Source organism: Balaenoptera borealis, assembly GCF_965194805.1.
Source record: "Balaenoptera borealis genome assembly, chromosome: 3".
NCBI classification, from domain to species: domain Eukaryota; kingdom Metazoa; phylum Chordata; class Mammalia; order Artiodactyla; family Balaenopteridae; genus Balaenoptera; species Balaenoptera borealis.
Window position 1 is genome coordinate 93,907,435 of NC_138866.1, and position 23,023 is coordinate 93,930,457.

At 48.3% G+C, this 23,023-nt stretch overlaps 1 protein-coding gene across 2 annotated transcripts in view; it reads left to right on the forward strand.

Annotated features, from left to right (window-relative positions):
• GLDN (gliomedin) overlaps positions 1–23,023 on the forward strand; it is a 71,535-nt gene that overhangs the window by 42,968 nt on the left and 5,544 nt on the right. Inside the window, exons 3-9 of one of the 2 annotated variants that reach the window (XM_082387924.1) lie at positions 3,824–3,841; positions 4,213–4,320; positions 14,476–14,613; positions 16,879–17,007; positions 19,700–19,783; positions 19,881–20,006; positions 21,563–21,713. In XM_082387924.1, coding sequence (XP_082244050.1) covers positions 3,824–3,841; positions 4,213–4,320; positions 14,476–14,613; positions 16,879–17,007; positions 19,700–19,783; positions 19,881–20,006; positions 21,563–21,713 — 754 coding nt within the window. The remainder of the gene's footprint in view (positions 1–3,823; positions 3,842–4,212; positions 4,321–14,475; positions 14,614–16,878; positions 17,008–19,699; positions 19,784–19,880; positions 20,007–21,562; positions 21,714–23,023) is intronic. The other variant, XM_082387925.1, reaches the window with a different exon arrangement.

A 23,023-nucleotide genomic window follows, 5' to 3' on the forward strand; every position in this document is an offset into this window, starting at 1 on the left:
AACAGCCCTGCGTACAGTGTTAACATGAACGTGGCTGCCCACATGTGTTCCTAGAGGGTCTGTTATTCCAGAAGAGGAGAAGGGTCAGGAGCTAAAAAAACATCCTGAAAGATGGTTTGCTAAATAGCTAGTAGGCACACATTTGACATTTGACATTATTATAATGACTCATATTTGGGGCTTCTTCTGGGTGTAAGGGGCCGTGAGCAGCTCAATTGGCATCCCAGGATATTGGGACGGTCATCATCACTGTAGCACTCTGCTCCTGAGCTCTTTGGAACCGTTTGTCATCCTTTCTCTTCTGAAATTCTCTAGCTTCAAGGCATGAGACCTGCTGGCTTCCCTCTTCCATCTTCAGATCACACTCTCTGTCTTTCCTGGTGCTTCTTCTATCACCTTCCTCCCTCCAGATGGGGTGTGTCCCCCTCTCTACATCCCCAAATTTGGCTCAGACATTTCACTCTTACCTGAAGGCTAGTAGCTCCCAATATTTCTAGGGTCAGGAACCCCTTTAAGGAGAGTGACTGACTCTTTTCCCAGAAAATTTTCACATCAGGTCGAGGGGACCCAGGACCACCTGCATCCCATACACCTGTGGTGCTTGGTAAAAATGCCAGTTCCTGGGCCTTACTCTAAATCCAAACCGAATCAGAATCTCCAGATGGGGCCCAGGTAACTGCATTTTTACAAGCATTCTAGTTGATTTTGTGGCCTCAAATGTGTAAAAACTGTAGCCATAGGGTATCAAGGATCTCAGGTCAGTGTCAAGAAACCCTAATCTAAACACTTCATCATAGTGATACCCTTGGCCATAACTAATGTGTCCTAAGTATACAGCTCCAGCCAGGACCTCTTTCCAATACTCCACTGCATGGAAATGGTTATTGGACTGTCCTTTTTTTTAAATTAATTTTTATTGGAGTATAGTTGATTTACAATGTTGTGTTAGTTTCTGCTGTACAGCAAAGTAAATCAGTTATGTGTATACATATATCCACTCTTTTTTAGATTCTTTTCCCATATAGATCATTACAGAATATGGAGTAGAGTTCCCTGTGCTATACAGGAGGTTCTTATTAGTTATCTATTTTATATAGAGTAATGTGTATATGTCAGTCCCAATCTCCCAATGTATCCCTCCCTGAGAACTCTTGAAACCTACTATATACAGTTGATTCTTGCTTGTTTACCTTTTTCTACCAATCTGCACATCTGAATTTGGCTCCATCTGCAGTCGGGACTGACGATTGATTGATTTCTTCTGACAGCTCTCAAAGGGCCATATCACCTCCTTACCAGGGCATGTGTGCGCCATCTGGCGGTAAACTGACCACACTGACTACAGGCTACACTGACCCTAGAAAATGCCGTGCTGTTTTCAGCAAATCATTTTTGCCCAACATAGGACTGTATGTACTGAAAGCATACCTTCAAACACGTATTCTTCCCAAAGTTTTCATGTCTGTCAAATAGGCTCATCAGTATCCAGGCTCAGTCGTCTGAGAGGCCTCCTCAGCTGTCTCCTACCCAATCAGACATGGACATGTCCTGCCCATTCTTCTGCTGAAATACCTCTCGAATGTCTAGCTCCCTCTAGAACTCTACAGTCACCAACCGCATTTATCCACAACCTTGTCCCAAACTTTAACTACAAAGATCCTCTGGATATTTTCTCCCTGCCCCACCCCCTTCCTTCCCTGTCTCTTTCTCTCTCTCATCTCACTCCCTAGTTCTATTCCATATCCATCTACAGAGAGGATATCAAACACACGCTGATTTCAGTGTCATCCCCCCCTGCTTAAGAATCAATCTACTGTAGCTCCGCACTGCCTGGCACATACCGTCTACACCCCTCCACTTGGTCTTCAAGTGCTGCTGCCCCACATCCCTCTGCCAAGAACACACTTCAGCCTCATCTCTACACACTCCCGCTGAGCCATTCTTCCTCCTTTCTCTCACCCTGAATCACGCAAGCTCCCACCCCTGTACCTTTTCTCCAGCTGGTCTCCTGCATGGGATGCCCAGCCCTCACCCCTGCAGCCATGTCAGGCCACTGTGTCTTCAGAGCCACAGCTCAAGGCTCACTCTCTCTGAGAGCCTTCTCCGACTGCCATGTGCCCAGACTTCCCTGGCACCTCTGTAGGGGTTTGCTTCTCTGTAGCTCCCTCATCTCATTGTGGTTTCAAAGTATTCACCTTCCTCAGATAGGTCGTAAACACAGCAGACACAAGGATCAAGATTTCTACTTATGGGAGGGCTTCCCTGGTGGCGCAGTGGTTGAGAGTCTGCCTGCCAGTGCAGGGCACACGGGTTCGAGCCCTGGCCTGGGAAGATCCCACATGCCGCGGAGCAACTGGGCCCGTGAGCCACAATTACTGAGCCTGCGCGTCTGGAGCCCGTGCTCCACAGCAAGAGAGGCCACAATGGTGAAGAGGCCCGCGCACCGCGATGAAGAGTGGCCCCCGCTTGCCGCAAATGGAGAAAGCCCTCGCACAGAAACGAAGACCCAACACAGCCATAAATAAATAAATAAATACATAAATATAAAAAAAAAAAAGATTTCTACTTATGGGAAGATTGTGGTGCACACAGAAGTGCTTTGTAAATGGTGGTTTTCTTTTATATATATATATAGATATATATATGTGTATATATAGATATCTTTATTGGAGTATAACTGCTATTCAATGTTGTATGTGTTAGTTTCTGCTGTACAAGAAAGTGAATCAGCTATATGTATACCTATACCCCCATATCCCCTCCTTCTTGAGCCTCCCTCCCACCCTCCCTATGCCACCCCTCTAGGTCGTCACAAAGCATCGAGCTGATCTCCCTGTGCTATGCAGCAGCTTTCTACTAACCATCCATTTTACATTTGGTAGTATATATATGTCAGTGCTACTCTCTCACTTCGTCCCAGCTTACCCTTCTCCCACTGTGTCCTCAAGTCCATTCTCTACATCTGCATCTTTATTCTTGCCCTGCCACTAGATTCATCAGTATAAATGGTGGTTTTCTGAAGAGTCACAGGCTTGGATCTTTAGAAAGACCTACCCACTCCAACATTGGTGATTGTTATATGTGGTCCGGAGAAGCAAAAGACCCTCAACTGTTCATGTCATGACCTCACTGGCTTGTCCGAGTGCTTAAATGGAATAATTGTCACTAAGGCTATTTGTGGAAGCAAAATTATTGTGTTAGATTATGTGTAAGTTATTCACCTGAACCCCTTAGATCCTTGGGTAATTACACACTAAGAAAGGTATCTGTTACCTGATCTGGGCCCTCAAGTTTTCTCAGGCTATTTTATGCAACAAAATAGAGACCAAGCAAACCAGCTTCTGCTCTCAATTCCCCTTGGCGGCCTAGAGGAGACAGGCTGGCTGGATGAGCGTATTTGGGGCTGCTCCTGGGACAGCTGGATCTCAGCCATGCAAAAGCAGCACTTCCTGACACCTACCTTTGCCAGGGCTGCACTAGTGCCCACCCACATTGTCACCAAACCTCATTTAATTAAGTTGATTGCTTGAGAGATGACTGATTTATGAGTCTATAGTGAAGCCACTTAGAAATTATTCTTAGTCCATTGGAACTTAAGCAAAAGTGGTTTTGATTGGCAAATGGGTCTTTGTTGAATTGTTTCTTAGAATCTTTGGGCAAATATACTGAGTTCTAAGTAAAAGGCATGGGGCGGTTCCTTAGGGCCCATAGATGGTTAGTACGTTTTAAGAGGGGGAAGGTGCTCTTTGTTTTTTGGGTTGTGGTGTTGGCTTCACTTTCTTCCATCTGTGGTTTACCATCTAAATTTTTTTTTCTGTTGTAGGACCACCTGGCCCAGCAGGTAAGGACCCATGGATTTTTCCAAGTTCATGGGAAGGATATGGGTGGCTGGCTCCCCAGGATCACTCAGAAGGGACTGAAGCAGGGAAGGAAGAAGAGTCTGAAGGCAACCTTGACTATCACTGTGTCCCCCTCCTTCTCTCTGCCCCAATCACCAGCTCTCCTGTTCCCTCCCACTTGAGAACTTGCTGTCACCATTCGCCACCTGTCACTGCTTCAGGCGGGGGCAGGGAAGGTAGAGAAAGAAAGGAAGAAGCAGGAGAAGATCTGGAAGAGGCGTCAATGCCTGGCCAGTTTCACTGGCTAAAGGAAATCATGTTAACTTCTGTGAAGATTTTTTTAAATGTTCCCATTTCCCGTGTTTTGATGCAGGACCTCCAGGAATTGGTGGGTTACCAGGACACAACGGATCAGATGGACAGCCTGGTCCCCAGGGCCCAAAAGGCGAAAAAGGAGCAAATGGAAAAAGAGGAAAAATGGGTATTTTGTCACTCTTCTAATTCATTTCCTTGTTTTTTGTCTCTATTATTGCATTTGGGATGAACCAAAGCTGGTGCAGTGGGGGAAAAGTGCTGCATCTCTGAATGCAAGGCTGGTTAATGCTTGCCTGGAAGCTGCTGTGTTCTGGGGCGGCAAGGGCCTTCTCTTTGGTCCAACCCCAATAAGATTTATATCCAGTCTGCCTGAGAGAAGCAGTATACCTGAGAGCTGATGTCCACTCCTCTGCTTGCTCTGATGCAGACAGACAGATGGAAGGGGCAGGAGTGAGCAGTCCTGGGGAGGGCCACTACACGGGCTGTGAAGGCTGTCTGTGCTGGTATCCCAAGTTCTTTCAAGTGTCGTTCCTGCCCGACCCTCTCACCGCCTCCTCCTGCCCAGTAAATTTTTATGTTTGACTGAAAATCAGTTGACTGATATTGACCCCTAGGTTTTCCTGGCTGGAGGAATCACTAGAATGATTTGAGTAGGAAGGCAGCATCCAGGCTGACACTCAGGTTGTGTGGTCCCAGCTGTCAGGGTCTCCTGTCCAGGGGTCACAGAACTATTAAGAAGATGTGGCTGGCATCTCTGAGAGACCTCCTCTGCCCTGCTGTGAGTGGTGGCATTGCCACCACCCAAGCAAAGACCTGGAAACACCAAGGTGTCAGATGTGTCAGGGAGCAGTGACCAGCAGGGGCTCAGCTAGGGCCTGGCAGGGTCTGGGGGTTGGAGGCTGGGGCAGGGCGAGTTCTGAGGGGCTCTGAGCACCAGTCCTGGGAAGTCCATGGGGAAGGCCGGGGCAGAGTCACCTGAAGAGAGCTGGCACATGGCACAGTGGAGGCGTGAGGGCAGGGGTTAGAGACTCCTCAGGGCGCTTTGAGGAAGGCCTGGTTCTTAGCCGCAGCTGAGGGTGGAGGCTCCACCGACTCTCTTATTTATTTTCAATCTCTTGGTTACACTGCCCCAACTCACCTGGACAGGCCCCAGTTTAGAAGAACCACTAGAACAACTCTTCCAGACAACACAGGAACCCCTTCCAGTGTTTCTGCTCTTAAACAATTTGAGTGAGAGCCAGTGGAAAGGGAGAAAATTGTTGAGGGGCTCTGCCACTTGCCAAAAGCCTGCATACCTGTGTTCCCAGGGGCAGCCTCTGTGAAAATGGGCCCACGCAGCCCATGTCAACTCCATCCCCAGAAGTCCAGCAGTTACAGCCAGAACTGCAGAGCAGAATGGACCCTTACATGTCAGATAATAACTATAATTATAAATGAATATCAGCATCAATTAATGATGACCGTCAGTGTTCAGGCACTTGGTTTATCCCAGAAAGACCCCAGAAATGTGATCTGGTCCTGAGGATTCAGTAATGAGTATTATGAGAGCCAACAGTGAGGGGGAGGGACCACCATACAGCACTGGATGTGGGTCAGGTGAGAAAGGGGTAGCTCCAAAAAGGTCTGAGACAGATCTCTAGCTTTGAAGAGATATGCTTAGCATGCAGCCCACAACCCAGTGAGGGCAGAAAAGAAAAAGTCTATTTATTTCTATAAGACGTATTTATGTGGCAGGTGTTATTCTAGATGCTGGAGATCCAGAAATGAAAAAGCTGACAAAATCTCTGCCCTCATGAGGCTGACATCCTAGTCTGGGCAGATGGACAATGAACAAGATAAATAAGTAGAATATATTGTCTGTTACGCGGTGCTAAGTGCTAAAGAGAAAAATAGAGCAAGGGGAGGGGATAGGAAGTGTGTAGGGTGGGGCGTGACTGTAGACTGGGAGGCCAGGTGAGGCCCCCTGAGAAGGGACCTTTGAGCAGACACCTGGAGGAGAGGAGAGCGCAGGTGGCGGACTGTCTGGGGGAGAGGGTTCCAGCGGAGCCTGTAGGTCCAGTGTGCCTGCAGACGCTGAGGAGCAGCAGGGAAGCCAGCGTAGCCGGACAGAAAGGATGAGAAGTGAGCATGGTCAAGTTGAAACCAGAGAGGTAACAAGACCGAATCAGGTTAGCCCTGAGCATTTTAAGAACTGGGGTTTGTACTCAGACACCTGCCCTGCACACCTCACTGGCAGCCACACAAAGGAGCCTGCAGGAGGGAAAGGAGGAGGCTTTGAAAAGGCTAGCTCTATGAATAGGTTGTTGGAAGCATTGCTCAGCCCTCGGCCAGCTCAGACTCTAGCCTGGACCATCCGACTCCAGAGCAAGGGCTGTGCTGTCCCCGTCACCCTGCCAAAGCCGCACAGCTATGCTTTCCCTCCCCTGCTCCCTTCCTGAGCCCAGGGTGGATTCCCATCCCACCCAGCAATCAACAGAATTGCAGGGAGTGGGAGGAGGGACCAGAGCTGGCAGGGCCACAGAGGGGAATTGGCTCTATTCTGGGAGCCATGAGAAGCCACGAAGGGGTTTCAAGTAGGAGAGTGACATGATCAGATCTGCCTTTCTGTAATACCCCCGCTGCTGCTGGTGGGGGACACACTGGAGCGAGCGCACAAGTGCTGCTGTTAGGGAAACAGGGCAGAAGCTACTCAGCATGAGGGCAGAAGGGATACAGGTGGGGTGGGCAAAGGCCGATGAGCTGAGTGATATTTGGGGGTGAAATCAACAGGACTTGGGGGAAGGTGGATATGAGAAGGAAGGGGAAGGGACCACCAAGACTGACTGTGAGATTTTCATCCTGCCTGACTGCTCTTCCCTGAGGTGAGGGGCCCTAGACTGACTCAGGTCCAGGGAGACAGTCATGGCTCAGCATGGGATGTGCTGAGTCTGAAATACCTTGAAACATCCAGGAGGAGGTGTCAGGGGGCCTTGAAGATGCAGGTCTGCAGTTGGAGAAGACCCCTGGGCTAGAGGTATACATTAGGGCGTCACCCAAGGCAGTGGGCTTGTGGGCCAGGATGCAGTCCCTTAGGGAGGGAGCTACTAGCAGAGGAGAGCCTGGGTCAAGCCCTGAGAAGTAACAGCATCTAGTGACCAAGTAGGAGGGGAGGAGCCAGCAAATGAGGCCAAGGACAGACTGAGCAGCAGGAAGAACACCAGGAGACGATGGGAACATTCATCAGCAAATACTTACTGAGAGGGTTCCAAGTACTAGTGGGGAAACAATATAGACGTAGCCCCTATTGTGGAACTTTCCATCTTTGGTGGGGAGGCAGACATAAATAGTCAACACAAATACATCTGTAATCACAATGTGAGGTGCACATTTGAAGGAAAGAACAGGGTGTTATAAGCTACAGTGCAGAGAGGGCGGGTCGGGAGGTAATGTCTGAGGTCAGACCTGAGGGATGAGGGCGAGGCAGAGGGTGGTCCAGGTGGAGTGCACACACCTGCCAAGGCCCTGCTGGGGCAGCTGGGGGAGGGGGCATGCAGCAAGGTGAGATGGGAGGCGGGGGCCAGGCCCTTCCAGAGCCTTCAGGTTAGTGGTCTGGGTCTCTCTGTCAGCCACAGGGTCTCATGCAGGATGTGACTTGCTGGGCCAGGGTCATGGCTGTGGAGAAGGAAGGGCCGTCATTTCAGCTGAGAGTTCCAGGATTGTTAGTGGTTTGCCAGGCAAGGGGTGGGAGAAGGGAGGAGTGGGTGTGCATTCCAGAAAGAGGGAACAACAAGTGCTATTACCAAAATCAGGAAAAAGAGACTGTGTTCCACAGAGATAGGACAGGGTTAGGCTGGACCGTGCCCTCTAGCAGTGATCCTCTGAACAATAGTAAATAGCTGACATTTACTGTCAGGCACGCTACTAAGTCCTCTCTACACTCACCTCATTTAGTCTTCACAACAACCCCAAGGAGATGGGTATTTTTACCAGCCGTATTTTTCCCAGATGAAGAAACCTTATCTTTCTGTTTTCCAAACAGGTCAGGCCCACCCTTGTCCCAGGGCCTTTGCACTGTTGTGGCCCGGCCCTTCTTGAGGCCCGTCCTTCCCACAGAGCAGATCTCAGCTTATAAGCCACCTCCTCTTCAAGATTGTCCCTGACCTCTGTGTCTGGCACCTGCCTCAGCAACTCAGTCACATTTCCTGCTCTTTTCCAATAACATATCCCTCCCTGAAATTCTCTCCCAGCGTTGCCTGTTGATATGCTGATGGTCTGACTCCCTAGGGAGAACGTGAGGTCCTTGAGAACCAGGCCATGTCACTCTCGCTTAGACTCAACCTCCAGAGCCTGGAACAGCCAGCGAAAGAGGACAATCAAGTCATGGTTGAACTAATGGACATAACTTGTCTAATGTCCAAAAGCTAATAAGTGGAGGAGGCGGGACTTGAACCCAGGCCTCTCTGACTCCTGGACTCCTGCTCTTAAACACGACTGCACTAAACGTCTAGGCTCAAGGGGGTTGGGCCCAAGCTGTGAGAGTGGCGTTACTGGAGGTGCCGCAGAGCAGGAGCCGAGGGAAGGAAGGCTGGGCCTCGGGAGCTAGTGCTGTTAATTGTCGAAGGATGATGCTGAGTCTGACCCTGAGTCTTCCCGGGAGGGTGGGAGAGCGCCAGCCCTTCCGAGAGGCCCGCAGGACGTGTGCAGGAACGCACAGTTCAATGAGTACTAACCTGTCAGGCAGGCAGAATGGTCCCTGCTCTCCTGGCAGAGGGGAGCCAGGAAAGGAGTTCCGGGAGCACCTGCCTCGAACCCCGACTGGCTCTGAGGCCTTGGGCGGGTCAGTCCCTCATCGGGCCTTGGTCTCCTCTGTACTCTAAAGAGGTTGTCTTCCAACAACTCTAGCATGGCTTCTGGTTTTTAAACAGCCTGCTCTAGTGTTTGCCTATGAAAGAGAGACTATTATTTGGCATAGCTCTCAGCCAACCCCAGCTGAGGCTCAGTAAGTAATTAATGAGTGAAAAATGAAGGAATGCATGAATGAGAAGAATAGAACATAGTTTCTGTCCATAAGAGCTTACAGTCCTGTTGAAAGAGAAGATATAGTGTATATCCAGGATGAATTCAATAACTGGTTATTCTGATATGAAGATGCTTTATACTACACAGCAGAGAATACTGCTGGTAGAAAAATCTGAACTTTCCTGTGCAGATAATGAACAAATAGGATCCAGTGTAGAGGACGGATTGTACAGTAGAGACAAGTGTAAAGGACAAGAGAGACAAGTGTGATCAACATCTTGGAGACAAACAGAGGGGAGATGGGGAGGGCATTGCAGGGGGAGAACAGAAAAGCCACGCTCGGAGGAACTTCTAAGGAGGTTGCCCCTGCGTATAAGAGGGGACCCAGGTGAGCCTGGTGTGGGGTCAGGGCCTTCAGCTCCATGTCTGCAGGAGGCCACCGGGAGCCACTGTGGGCTCTTGAGAAGAAGACTAACCTGACGAAACCAGAGTTTAGAGCTTTAGACCAACAGCTGTTTCCGGGATATTGAAATACGAAGATAACCCTCAGTGTCTGACTTTAGGGATGCTAAGAACAAGGGTGCAGTAGGCCAGAGCCAGAGCTTGAAGTCTTGGTTTGGGTCCCAGATCTTCCGCTTACTAGCTGTGTGCACTTGGGCAAGTTACTTAATCACTCTGTTTCCTTATCTGTAAAATGAGAACAGTCATAGTATCTGCCTCATAGTGTTGTTAGGAAGATTAAATTAATTAATATATATATATAAAGTGCTTAGAATAGGGCCTGACACATAGCAAGTGCTATGTTAGTGTTAGATATTACTGTTGTTGTTGTTTCCAAGGGTGAGGAAGGAAATCTGAGTGGAAATGCCTGTATTTATTTGAAAACACCGACTTAGATTTAGAGAGAAGAATTGGACTTACATGTTGTCAATTTTGCAACTAGCGTCTTTTTCGAAGTTTGACGTGCTATGCCTCAAAACCAAGCCTTTTCTTTCTCTCCATCTGCCTCTCACTTTCTTACTTGAGTTAATGCCTCAGTGTCTTCTCTAAGAATCGAATCTCCACCAAAACAGAAGTAAACGCCCTCCTCCTTATTCATCCCAGTCTTGGGTCTGGGTTTTGCCCAACACCCTCGGCTCCCTTTCCTCTGCCTCAGTCGGAGACAGATGGTCCTGCCAAAAATAAGATGTCCTCCCTCACCCCTTGCAGTGAAGATGATGGCGTTGACCCCAGCTGGTCACACAACCCCAAACTCTAAAGCTGGGAAAACAGCTTGTTTTGAGTGGGCACCACTGGGGAAGGAAAATAGCAGAAAGCCACACCCAGCGCCCGAGCGAAACAAGAGGAATCTGGCCTTTCTTCCCTGGCAGAATGTGCTGACTCAAAGCCTGCCAGGAATCACGGGACAACAATGCCAGGGTCCAGGCCACACAATGTTTAACAGTGTCCCTGTGCACAGCTGAGTCAGGGGAAGGTAGAAAGTGCCACATTCAAGTCCTCTGATGACGTGGCGGTATACTTCTGTGCGTGGCCAAGGTGGTTTCACCAAGCAAGACAAGGGAAAACTTTGTGGAGGCAGCAAAGACGGTACGTAGACAAAACATCCCCTACCCTTTCTTAATGAAAGCTTAAAAATTATCATGCACACACAGCTGAGAGTCAGAATACATCCATAAGCAAAGGTCCTTAGTATCCTGAGCTTTAAACACCTGCCCCTGTGCAGGCTGCATTATAACAGCTGCATTACAGTATGAACATTTTTCTATTTCACACCTTGCCTTTTTGAGAAAGGGGGAAAAATGCATAAGAGGAAGGAATAAAAGAAAAGAAGGGGAAATCAAACGATGATGCAGAGAGGCTCTTTGTGACTAGAATAAATGCCTGAAAAAAGAAACCCCTTAAGTAACTAGAAGATACCATTTCCCTGAGCATTGCTGAATGTAGGTCATGTGACACCTTTAGAAGGTATCAGTTATACTCGGCGCATTGTGCTGGCTGGACACTATGGCAACGTTCTCTTTTGTGTCCTTCAGATAATGTGCTAAATTGCCTATTTAAAATACTGACAAAAGAACGTGTGCTCATGCAGAGGTCCCTGATTAAGAGAGGTCCCTGCTCTTCTTCACATCCTCTTCCACTGTGTCCCCAGCAACTCCATCAGTACAAGGTGACACCCAAGATCACCCCTGGCAGAGGCAGGGAACCGGGGGCTTCTGACCCCCATCTACAGCTGAATTGCATGGTTTCCATTGAGTTTTTTTTTAGTAGTTGGCTGAAATCTGGTGAATGTTTCTTTGTTCACCACATTTTTTAACAGTGATCAACACTTTAAGTTTCTTTCATATACTGCCGACTTCCTTGGGATGGTCTGTGTAGGGTGCCTTGAACCTGGAAGACCTTATCATTCCCTCGGCATAAAGGAAAGCTGCTAAGAGCTCCAGATGTATGTTTTAGGGAATAATGGCCTCCGATGGCAGTGCAGAGTATTCCAGCGCTCTCTGTGGTGTGATGTGATATAATAACCTCCGCATTGCTGCAAGGACTTGAAAGGAGCCAATCGGGTGGTGGAGAGGGGCTTTCAGGGTTGGATGGGAGGTTAATCTAAGTGACCCCTAAGGTGCCTTCCGATCTGTAATTCTATGATTCTCTTGGGACAGCTATATAGGAATCCTATGGGGCTGGTAGGAAGTTGGGGGTAGGGTTCAGAATTGGTCTTAAATCTGGGGGGAGGACAATTGCAATGGCACAGAATGACAATTGGAGAATGGGGATTGGCCAGGTTGATGGGGCACAGGAGAGGGGTGAATGGGCAGTCACTCAGCCAGAACCTGTAAGAAGGGGCTTGGGACTGGCAAGGTAATTAGAAAAAACAATGAATGCTAAGCCCTCTTGGTTAAAGAGGTGGAGAGAAACTGAAGTTTTGCACTAAAACATGCCTCTGGCTCTTCCCTATTGCCTGAAATCTCTGCCACTTTGAAAAATATCTCTATTGAGCAATATCTCCAGGAGGCTCTTGTCAAAATGAGCAAATGATCCCTGCAATAGGGTATCGTATTAACTGATCCATATCTGGCAATACCTTTGCACAGTAGTAAGTAATCACTTTCCCTCTCAGTGTGCCTAGGTGCTCATGAGTTCTAGCAGCTTTTTTATAGATTTTCTACATAAATAATCATGTCGTCTGCATATAAAGACAATTTTAATTCATCCTTTCTAATCTGTTTGCCTTTATTTCTTTTTCTTTGCTTTACTGCACTGGCTAGAACCTCCAGTACAGTGTGAAATAAAAGTGATGAGAATAGATACCATTGTCTTTTTCCTGATCTTAGGGGGAAATCATTTAGTCTTTCATCATTAAGGATGATGTTAGCTGTAGGTTTTTTCATAGATGCCCTTTTTCAGATTGAGGAAGTTTCCTTCTATTCCTCTTCTTTTTTTCATAAATTTTTATTTGTTTATTCATTTATTTTTGGCTGCTTTGGGTCTTCATTGCTGTGCGTGGGCTTTCTCTGGTTGTGGCGAGTGGGGGCTACTCTTCGTTGCGGTACGTGGGCTTCTCATTGCAGCGGCTTCTCTTGTTGCGGAGCACGGGCTCTAGGCACAAGGGATTCAGTAGTTGCAGCACACGGGCTCAGTTGTTGTGGCGCGTGGGGTCAGTAGTTGTGGCTTGCAGGCTCTAGAGAGCAGGCTCAGTAGTTGTGGTGCACGGGCTTAGTTGCTCCGTGGCATGTGGGATCTTCCCGGACCAGGTCTCGAACCCGTGTCCCCTGCATTGGCAGGCGAATTCTTAACCACTGCACCACCAGGGAAGTCCCCTTCTATTCCTCATTTGATGAGAATTTTTATTAAGAATGGGTGTTGAATTTTATCAAATGTCTTTTCTGCCTCCACCAAGATGGTCATATAATTTTTTTCTTGCTTAAATTATTAATATGCTACATTACATTGACTAAATGATTAAACTACTTTCAGTAGTTTAAACTACAGTTTAGAGACGTTTGGCTGGGCAGTTAAACTACTTTCTGCTCAGTTTAATCCTTTTGAAGCTTGTTTTTAAGCTTTGTTGTGGTACATCCACAGCAGCCTTGACTCTTGGGCTAATTTAGCCTCACTACTAAGACAAGACTTTCCAAGGACTTGACCTAACAGCCCACCATTCTGAGATCTCTCTGCTTTGACTGGTGGGAATGAGAACCTTTCCCTGTGCAAGCTCTGAGAGTTGTATAGTGAGTGGCTTTCTGTTCATTCTTTTCCCTACCTTGTAGACTTTCACCCTGCACAGACTATTACTCTGACAAAGACTCGAGGAAACACCTCTGAAGTTCTCCAGAGCTCTTTCTACATGATTACCCCCTCTCTCATATTCTGTCTCATGAATGCTAGCCACCTTTATCTCCCCAAGCTCAACTTTTTGTCTCCTCACCTCAGTGAAATTGCTAGGCTTTGTTTAGGTTCCCCCTCCCTGAGCTGCTGTGTGGAAACTACTATGAGCCAAGGCAATCATATTATGCATGTTGTTTGCTTCCTTTCTCCCAGGCATCAGAATACTATGCTGCTGTAGTACAATGCTGAGATGAGTCACGGCATAGATCTTGACTATTCCTAGCTGTGGGTGGTAGGACTGTAGTTCCTATAGTGATGCCTCCCTGTGAGCAGAGACAGAGATTTCCTCCATTACATTTTGTTCACACTATCACCATCCCTTGTAATGCTTGTCCTAAAGCAGCTTTACCTGTTTTGCTACTTTGATTAAAAGCATTTTGCATTGGAATGTCACAGAAAAGGGCATTGGAGTTGGAATCAAGATTTTTGCTTCTCACTCAGCATCAGTTGTAACCCCTGTAGGCCTTAGTTCCAACTTCTATAAAATGAGAGTAAGGATAACTGACCAGCCTACCACTACAATGTTGTGAGGAATATACCAGATAATGCAAAGGACAACATCCACCCTTATGGTGCCAAACAAACCCCTCTGAGTTCTCAGTCCTTCCTGCTGGGGTGAGGAGGGCGTGGGGTGGGGGAGGGCAGACTTCCAATTAGGCTTTACCTTCTTTCTGCTCTTGCTGTGACTGTCCTTCTAGGGGTTCACTCCTCTCCAACCTGTTGGCCCAGCCAAATGTCTCTGAAAAGAATTCAACAGAACCACCTGGAGATACTATTCTTTCATGAATTGAGAACATGCTGCTGTCCTAAAATGGTTATGAAGTGTTATGTATTTGGTTTCTGAAGCTACTTCACCTTAAAAATACAAAGTACAATATTACAAAGTAGTTAGTGTGCCAGAATTTCCTGCACAACAGGCTAATAAATCATTTTTTCTCAGGGCCACCTGGAGCCACAGGAACTCCAGGGGAAAAGGGAGACCCTGGTGAGCTGGGCTTGACTGGAAACGAGGGCCCAGCAGGGCAGAAGGGTGACAAAGGAGACAAAGGGGACGTGTCTAATGATGTGCTTCCTTCAGGTAAGGGGCTGGCGCTCAGGCTCTCTCCCAGGGTGAATGGGCCCAGAAATTGGCCTGGCTTCTAGTACCAAGGCTGCTCCGGGTCTTCTCTCCTTAGCTGCCTTATGTGCCCATCTGTTTCGCAGCATGTTTTAGAGTTCTGTGCTTTCAACAAGGAGAGAACCATGCATGTAAGCCCAATGTTGGTGAGACCAAATCTGATATCTAAGCATGAGTAGTTGAGATAATGCCGGTCTAAGTGTCATGGCTGGATGGATTTCGGATGAAGGAAGCTTCCTTTTTCTAAATAGCTATTAAATCCAGCACAATCCAGAACAAGACAAGTAAGCGAGCAATTTCAGATACCTCAGAGGACAACAGACAGAAAGCACAGCTTCAGAGTTGAGCTAGAGCCATCCTCAGGCCCTTATCCTAAGACTTTTGACATAGAATTGGGGCAGACATCATTGCTGATCTTCTTTTTCTGGTTTCCAGCCCAGGTTAAAAACAGATAATTGCTGTCTATGGGGGAGGAGGTGGAGGCACAGCAAGCCTCAGAAAGACAATTACATGGTGGAAAGAGTAGGCGACAGCTGATGGTCATGGCACGGAAAGAGGCAGAAGAATTTTAAAAGCACGCTACTTTGGAGACCATTTATACCATAAAAACATAACTATCCTATTAATGTGTTCAATAAGCATTTTTTAATATCAGAGGACACCATTTATGAATTAGGGATTTTGCTAGTAGCTGGAAATAGGAATATGAAAATGAGTTAAGACATAATATCTGTCCTCAAGAAGTTAGGATGATAGGTGTTCAGAACAATGACCCTGAATCAGTTGCCCATCCAGCCATTCAAAATTTACTGAGCACCTGCTATTTGCCAGGTACTGTGCTAAGACCAAAGCACCAAGGAAAGATCAAATTAGGTTTAGCATGCTTTGTTTAACAAACAGGGAAGTTGCCATGTAAAATACATAAAATTTAATAAGTGTTTTGACAGGATCATATATATGTGAATATACTTTGAAAATATAAGGTCATGTTATACTCAGTTATACGGGAAATCTACACATCCAGAATACCACACTCCCCTATACTACCAAACAAGTGAGGGTGACCACAAACCATTCAGGAAAGCAACATCTCTGAGTGTACCCCAGTTCTAGAGAACAGGCCAGAGCTGAGTGTGTCCTCTGGCCAGAGAGCAGAGAAGGAATAGGAGGGTTGGATTGTGTTTGCCCTGCCTACAGATCTCTGCCCCTTCCACAGTGGGCTTAGACCTGCCGTTAGCCTCTGTGACCCCTGCTTGCCCACTCTAAAGCGACTGAAAGTGCTTATTTGGTGGGGCTGGGAAGAGGCAGCTAAAGAGATCTTAGATCACCAGTCAGCCCAGGAAAGGAGGGTAGAACAAAAGGATTGAATATCCCAGCCTAGCGGCATCTTTATGAAAGTTCCATAACCAATGGCCCCTGCAAGGGGCTGTACCCACACTGGCCACCTGAAGCTAGAAGTGTGTAGGGATTCCACCTGCTGATGTGTAGAGAATCCAACTGTCCGAGCACTCACCCCAATGACTTCAATGGATTCTCACAAGTCAGGACAGGGAGTATGAGACAATCTGGAAATGAAGAACCAGTCTCGGAGGGTTAAGCTGCCTGCCCAAGGTCACAAAGCAGGACAGGAGCCCCTGATTTCTTCTACCACATAGAGGCATGTTTCTCATACCTGAAAGCATCTTAGGAAGTTTTTAAAACTACAGATGACCAGCTTCCCCACCATTTTTTGATCTAATTGATCTGGGATGGGGCCCAGGCATTAGAATTGTGTTTGAGCTCCTTGGGTGATTCTAATAAGTAGTCAGGGTTGAGCTTTCCAAACATCAGCCAACGAAAAAAGGATGAGCTTAGGAGCAAGACACCCCTAAGGGTGAGTCCCAGCTCTATTCCAGTTGTGACCTGGGGCAAAGCACTGAACTTCCCTGAGACTCGGGTCACTGAGGAACCGCTGATACTATCTCACAGAGTGGCTGAGAAGGACAAAGGGGAGGAGATTTATAAAATTCCTAGCACAGTTCCTGACACATAGTTGGAACTCAGCACCTGCTATGGGTGCTCCCTCGACTCTGTGTGAACAAGTGCTGGAGGACAGCTATGTCTGGCAAGGGGGACTCAGCAAGCCTTCCTGGAGATGCTGGGTCCCCTTCTCTCTTGTGTGAAGCCCATCTCTGCCTATGGCTCTTTAATCAACCCCCATCCCTGCTTCTCTCTCTCTTTCTCCAGGTGCCAAAGGTGACCAAGGCCCACCCGGCCCACCTGGGCCCCCGGGCCCTCCGGGTCCCCCAGGGCCCCCCGGAAGCAGAAGATCCAAAGGCCCTCGGCAGCCAAACATGTTCAACGGCCAGTGCCCAGGTCACCCACCCCTTCCCCAGGGAACCACCTCTTCAGTTAATGATCCCAAACTCTCAGGCTTCACCCAGGCTTTGTGACCAGATTTGTTTTAAACAGAGGGAAATTTTGCCCAAAGCGAGTGTTCCCCCCTTGCAACATGTTCCTGGGAGGCCTGAGCAGTCTGCCTGGGGTGAGGACTGGTGGCAGGTTTAGAATTGGGCCTCCCACCCCCTGGCCTCATCCCTCTCCCTTCACTTATCACCAGACTCTTTGCTCCTCCATGCCAGATCCGCCATCCCTGGAGCATGAAGGGCTTGACTGATGCTGGGGAGATGGAGATGATGGGGAGATTCAGATCAGCTAACTTCCCACAACACCCCAGTACTACCATCACCACCACTAATGTTGATGTTCCAGGCACAGGGCTAAGTGCTCAGTTCATTTAATTCTACAACAGTCCTATGACATAAGAGTCGTATTCTTACCAGTTTACAGATACAAAGCTGAAACCCCGAGGAACTACATAGCCTGTCCACGATCACTCAGTTAGTAAGTGACAGAGCTAGGATTCAAACCCAGATGTGCCTGCCTGTAAAGCCCCTGCTTAGAGCATCTTCTTTCGGAGACGGAAGTCCACACTTTGAGAATAAGCCAGTCAAGGCCAAGGGACACCTGATCTCTGGCAGGCCTGGACGGTTTGTTCTTCGGCCAGTTGTTACAGGGGTGGCCATGGGGTTGAAAGCTAAGGAGAAATCAAGGGCCATATTAATGGGAAATCCTTCTAGGGTAGAGCTAGAACTTCTCCCCACAGTGGTGACCAGGGACTAATTCACCTAACTTAGGCCGTGAGAAAGCACAACTTGATGCCTTGCTCCCTGGCAGAGAGGAGGGTCCTGACTGGAGTTTCTTTGTCACTTGCCATGGATTTCATTGCCACTTTCCTAAACAGTCTCTCATTCTGTCTGGTGCACTGTTGTTTCTGGAAGACATTTGGGGAGCACACACAGTCAGAGTGGGTGAATCTGAGCTTTCAAAGATGTTACCACCCCCAGTAAATGGAGCCTGCTTACAGTCCTCCCCAGCAGTTAGCTGGCTGTTAAATCACCGCAGAGCTGCTCCCACCCCGGGTCAGTGCCACCCCCTCCATTAGCATCACCCTTTGTTCAGCCTCCCTTGGATTGTGAGCTCAGTGGGAACCTTCCCCTGAGCAGAGGGGAGGTCTGACCTTGCTCTTTGGGAATTCTGATTTGCCAGAGGCTCTGTCAGCAGTGAGAAGGGTGCTGGAGAGGTGCTCTCCTCCACCTTGCCTGTCTACCAAGAGGCTGGTCTGCAGGGGATGGGCTCCAGGGTTGTGAAAACTGCTTTAAAAGAGAGGCCGTTATCTTCCACTTTTCCTCCTGGAAATGAGTCCTCGTTGCACCCAGCATCTGAACTTGACCCTCTCTCCTGCTCCAACTCCCTTTCTTTAACCCCCATCCCACTCCCACAGCCTTAGAAGCTGGTGGGCGCTACATGATTTAACGAGGGCCTTTTCTTCAGACTAAGAATGGGAGGGTCTCTCTGTCCCCCTCTTGTGCGAAGCCCAATCCCCTAAGCGGAAACTCCAGACGAAACCCAGGACGGCAGCATTGCGTGGGGGGGAGTCTAACAGATCCTGAGACTGCTCTCGTCGGGTGACAAAGGGCTTCAGAGAGACACAGGCTCATATCCAGCTGAAGGAAGATTAGAGACTGCGGAGGGTCCTGCCTCCTTATTTTGCTGATAAAGAAACCTCTCTAGTTTATTCTGTGAGTTTCCTTAGTGACAGTGGAGGTGCTCCTTTCTATCAAGCAACCACAGGGTGATTGGAAATCCTCAGAATTTGTCTAGGGAAGTGGGCCTGGCCTTTCTCAGAAAGCCTGATTTGCCCCGACCTGCCCCCAGGTAGGGGGTCCTTACCCCCAGGCAGTCCACTCCCTCTCGTCTTCACACTGACCATATTCCTCCCTGCCTCCTGTCCTACTTCTGCCACCCCGAGCCACCTCTCCACCAAAGGTCTGAATTAAGCCTGTTTGCTAAGGGGAACAATGACAAGCCAAGGAGGATGAATTTGAGCTCAGTTGTAGCCTCAAACCAACTATGAATCAGGTGCCCCTCAAGGACCTGGGTCCCACAGGCCTTCAAGCAGAAACAGGTGGGAAATGGGGTGGGAAGAGGCTCAAATCTCTCTGTGCTGGGCTGCCTCTAGGCTCCTTCTTCCTCTGTGATTCTACTCCCTGGCAGTTCAGGAAGACAGGGTAAAGTGGGTCACCCCATCATGAGACTGCTCCCTCATCCCCATCAGCTTCCCTGAAAGTGAAAGTCCCTCCAGAAAAATGCAGACTGTGATAGATTCCCACTGGCCCAGAGGGGCCAGGAACATGTCAGTAAGCCTGTCTTTCTCCCAGGTTGCTCAGGGCTTGGATGGCTGACTCAGGTGACATTTGCCTGATTGTAGTATGTTAGCAACTATGGTCATGGAATGCTTGTTAGGAACTCCCCAGGGAGGGGAAAAAATTTGGAAGTGTATGACTTGGTGCTTAAAAGCAAGCGAGCAAAAACCTCGGTGAGCCTATTGTAAAGGATGCTTATGGAACTAGAGTCTGGATTGAGGATGTGTAACCAGTTATAAAGTTATACAAATCTCACTGTGCCAACTAGTTTGCTCTGATTATCGTTGTTGTTGTTCTTTTAGGTGAGACGTGTGCTGTACCAAATGATGATACCTTGGTTGGAAAAGCTGATGAGAAAGTCAGTGAACACCATTCCCTGCAAGCAGGTACAGAAACTAAGCATCCTGTTTTAAAATTCAGAAATCAGATGACTAAAAGTCATAATTGGTAGGTGAGTAACTTTCCTTTCTCTTCTTTTGGTAGAATCCATGATCACGTCCATTGGAAATCCAACACAAGTTTTGAAAGTTAAAGAGACGTTTGGGACTTGGATAAGAGAGTCTGCTAACAAGAGTGATGAACGGATCTGGGTGACTGAACATTTTTCAGGTGCTTTCACTTGGCGGATCTGTGTTGTAATTGTATCTTTCATCCGTTGCCTCCTTTCAGGCTTATCCTATTTCTGTGTCTGAAGTCCCTGCTAATTGGTGTAACAGACTTGCTCTTTATTTTAGAAAGCCCAAATGAGTAGGCAGAATACTTTTCTCAGTTGAGCACACTGGTGACAAGCCTTGCAGTTCAGGTCACAGGGACATGACCAGGGCTACGCTGAGGGGCAATAAGCTCCCTCAGTGTAGCTTATTCCAATTTTCAGCAAAGTGTCCAGAAGGAAACAAATAGCATTATGACTGATGGCTTTATAAACCCCAAAAACCGTAATGTGGAAGAAATGTCGGAGACAAATTCTTTTGCATGGGCTATCTTTCTTTAAGGAGAGTACTTTTGGCCACTTTTCTCAGATATCTGTGGGCAGAGAGCCCAGGGGAGACGGTGAAGTGTCATCTTGCAGGTCTGCTGCATCTGAGCATGACCCTAGTCACACTGCCTCAAAGGAATGTGGTCAGGAATTGCCAGTGGTAGTAGCAGTGGCCTCATGCCAGAAGAGGCCTGGCCATACCTACTAGTCAGAGCAATAGCTGAGATACGCTGCTTCATTTCATCAAGGCTCACACATCAGCTGGCAGTAACTGCCTGGATGAGCAGCTGAGAAGGATTCTGTGGCTCAAAAGGAAAGAGCAAGGTCATGAGTCAGCATGGCCACTGTGGAGTGCAAGAGGCAGAAGGTGACTGCACGGTGCTCTTCCCGATACAGGCCTATGTCAGCCTGATAGAAAATTTTATAAAATTGTAGGGGAGAGGGTGATGCCATTTTCCTGGGAGGATCAAAGCCAACTCTGTGGTTACTATGTTGAAAAGATGGTTCGGAAAAAGAAACAAAACTGAGTTATTTGTAGTGAGGTGGCAGGACCTAGAGTCTGTCATACAGAGTGAAGTCAGTTAGAAGGAGAAAAACAAATACCGTATGCTAACGCATATATATATGGAATCTAAAAAAAAATGGTTCTGAAGAACCTAGGGGCAGGACAGGAATAAAGACACAGACGTAGACAATGGAATTGAGGACACGGGGAGGGGAAAGGGTAAGCTGGGATGAAGTGAGAGAGTGTCATGGACATATATACACTACCAAATGTAAATAGATAGCTAGTGGGAAGCAGCTGCATAGCACAGGGAGATCAGCTCTGTGCTTTGTGACCACCTAGAGGGGTGGGATAGGGAGGGTGGGAGGGAGGGAGATGCAAGAGGGAGGGGATATGGGGATATATGTATACGTATAGCTGATTAACTTTGTTATACAGCAGAAACCAGCACAACACTGTAAAGCAATTATACTCCACTAAAGATGTTAAAAAAAAAAACAACTAAAAAAAAAGATGGTTCGGGAATCCATAGAAGAGAATTGGCCTTTGAGTTTGAGAGCCTGAGACTCTTGAAGCTGAACAAGGACCCTTACAGGACATCTCACTCTCACCTTCCGTCCTTTTAACTTCCTCCCCCGACTCACTCCCAAGCGTGATTGCCTTTCGCTGGCTTCCCTCCTGCAGGCCTCAGGGTAAAGGAATTCCAGGACCAGACCTCACTGCTGAACGGCAGTTACACGCTCATCCACCTCCCTTACTATTTCCATGGCTGTGGGCACACCGTGCACAACAACTCTCTCTACTACCACAAAGGAGGCTCCAACACCATAGTGAGGTGAGTCCCCTGGGGCCCCTGGCACCCTCCTCTCTGCCCCGCAGCCCATCCTTCAACTACTTAGGGGAAGGGACTGTGGCTCCATCATCTTTATGTCCCCAGGGGTGACACACAGCCAGAGGTCAGTGAGGGTTTGCTGACGAAATGAACCACAGGACATGATGAGTGAGCCCCATATCTGCATTTATTGCTGGTCTGGACACCAAGAGTAAGGTCAGGGCCAGAAAGAAGGCCTGGAGTGATAGCAGCAGCAGCTTTCTCATCCTTTGGGAAAGGAAGCAGCGGAACCCAGAGCTCCCTCTAGCAGGAAGGTATCATACCCCGAAATCGGTTTTGTTCTGAAAAATGACAGGTATGAAGAATTTCATGTCACGGCTGAGATCACCAAGGACTAGAGACTGCAAGGCAAAGTCAGGGTCCCCGCCTTCAGCTCGCTCTGTCATCCTGACGGAGCCCTTGCCAGGCCACCTCCCCTGCTCCCTCCGCTTTCCCACGGGGAGGGGAGGTGGCCACACAGGTAGTCGGTGCCCAGGGCAGCAGCCCAAGCTTCCTGGCTTCACACAAGAATTGCTGAAAGTTGTCTGCATGGCTCCAGAAGAAATCAAGTTCTGGGCTTTAGAGGCAGAAGCGGGTCATCTTGGGCAAATCAAGAGAGCAGTGAACTCAAGTTCCAACTCTCCTGCCTACTTACTTGTGGCCTCAGAGGAGAGACTCCACCTCCTGTGACCTCCATGTCCTCATTAAAAATGCAAAGGCGGACCAGAGCCTCTGCAGCCCTCCACTGTACCCCCCTCTGAAATGACAATTCCAGTGTTACAAAAGCCATGGTCCTCGTCATTCCAAACAAGAGACAAGGATCTTGAGGGAGGACTGGGTCCCTTCTCTCTCTCCCTCTGTGAGATCCAGCTTCAACAACCTTGTTGGTGCTGCAGAGCTAGGCTAGGATGGGGGCAGGTCTCCTAGTACATCGTGCAGTTAAACCAGCCACATTAGACACACGTGTCAGCCGTGGCTGGAAGCGTCCCCTCCTGTGCCTCTCACCCCCCTCTACTGGGCTTCTGCACCACCTCGTCATCTGGACAGCATCTTGTGCTAACAGAACAAGATAGCTGACCCTCCTCCCATTCAGAAGCCCTCTCTCCCCAGACACACTCCTTTCTGTGACATTTGTTCTCATTCAATCCTGTGGCTCCCGGGGACCGCTGTTACATGGGGTGGTAGGAGGGGAGTTCTGGGGTAAATGAGCCCAAAGGAGGACTGGCCACCCTAAGAAAGAGTGTCCTCTAATGACACTAAATTTGCGTGAGGCA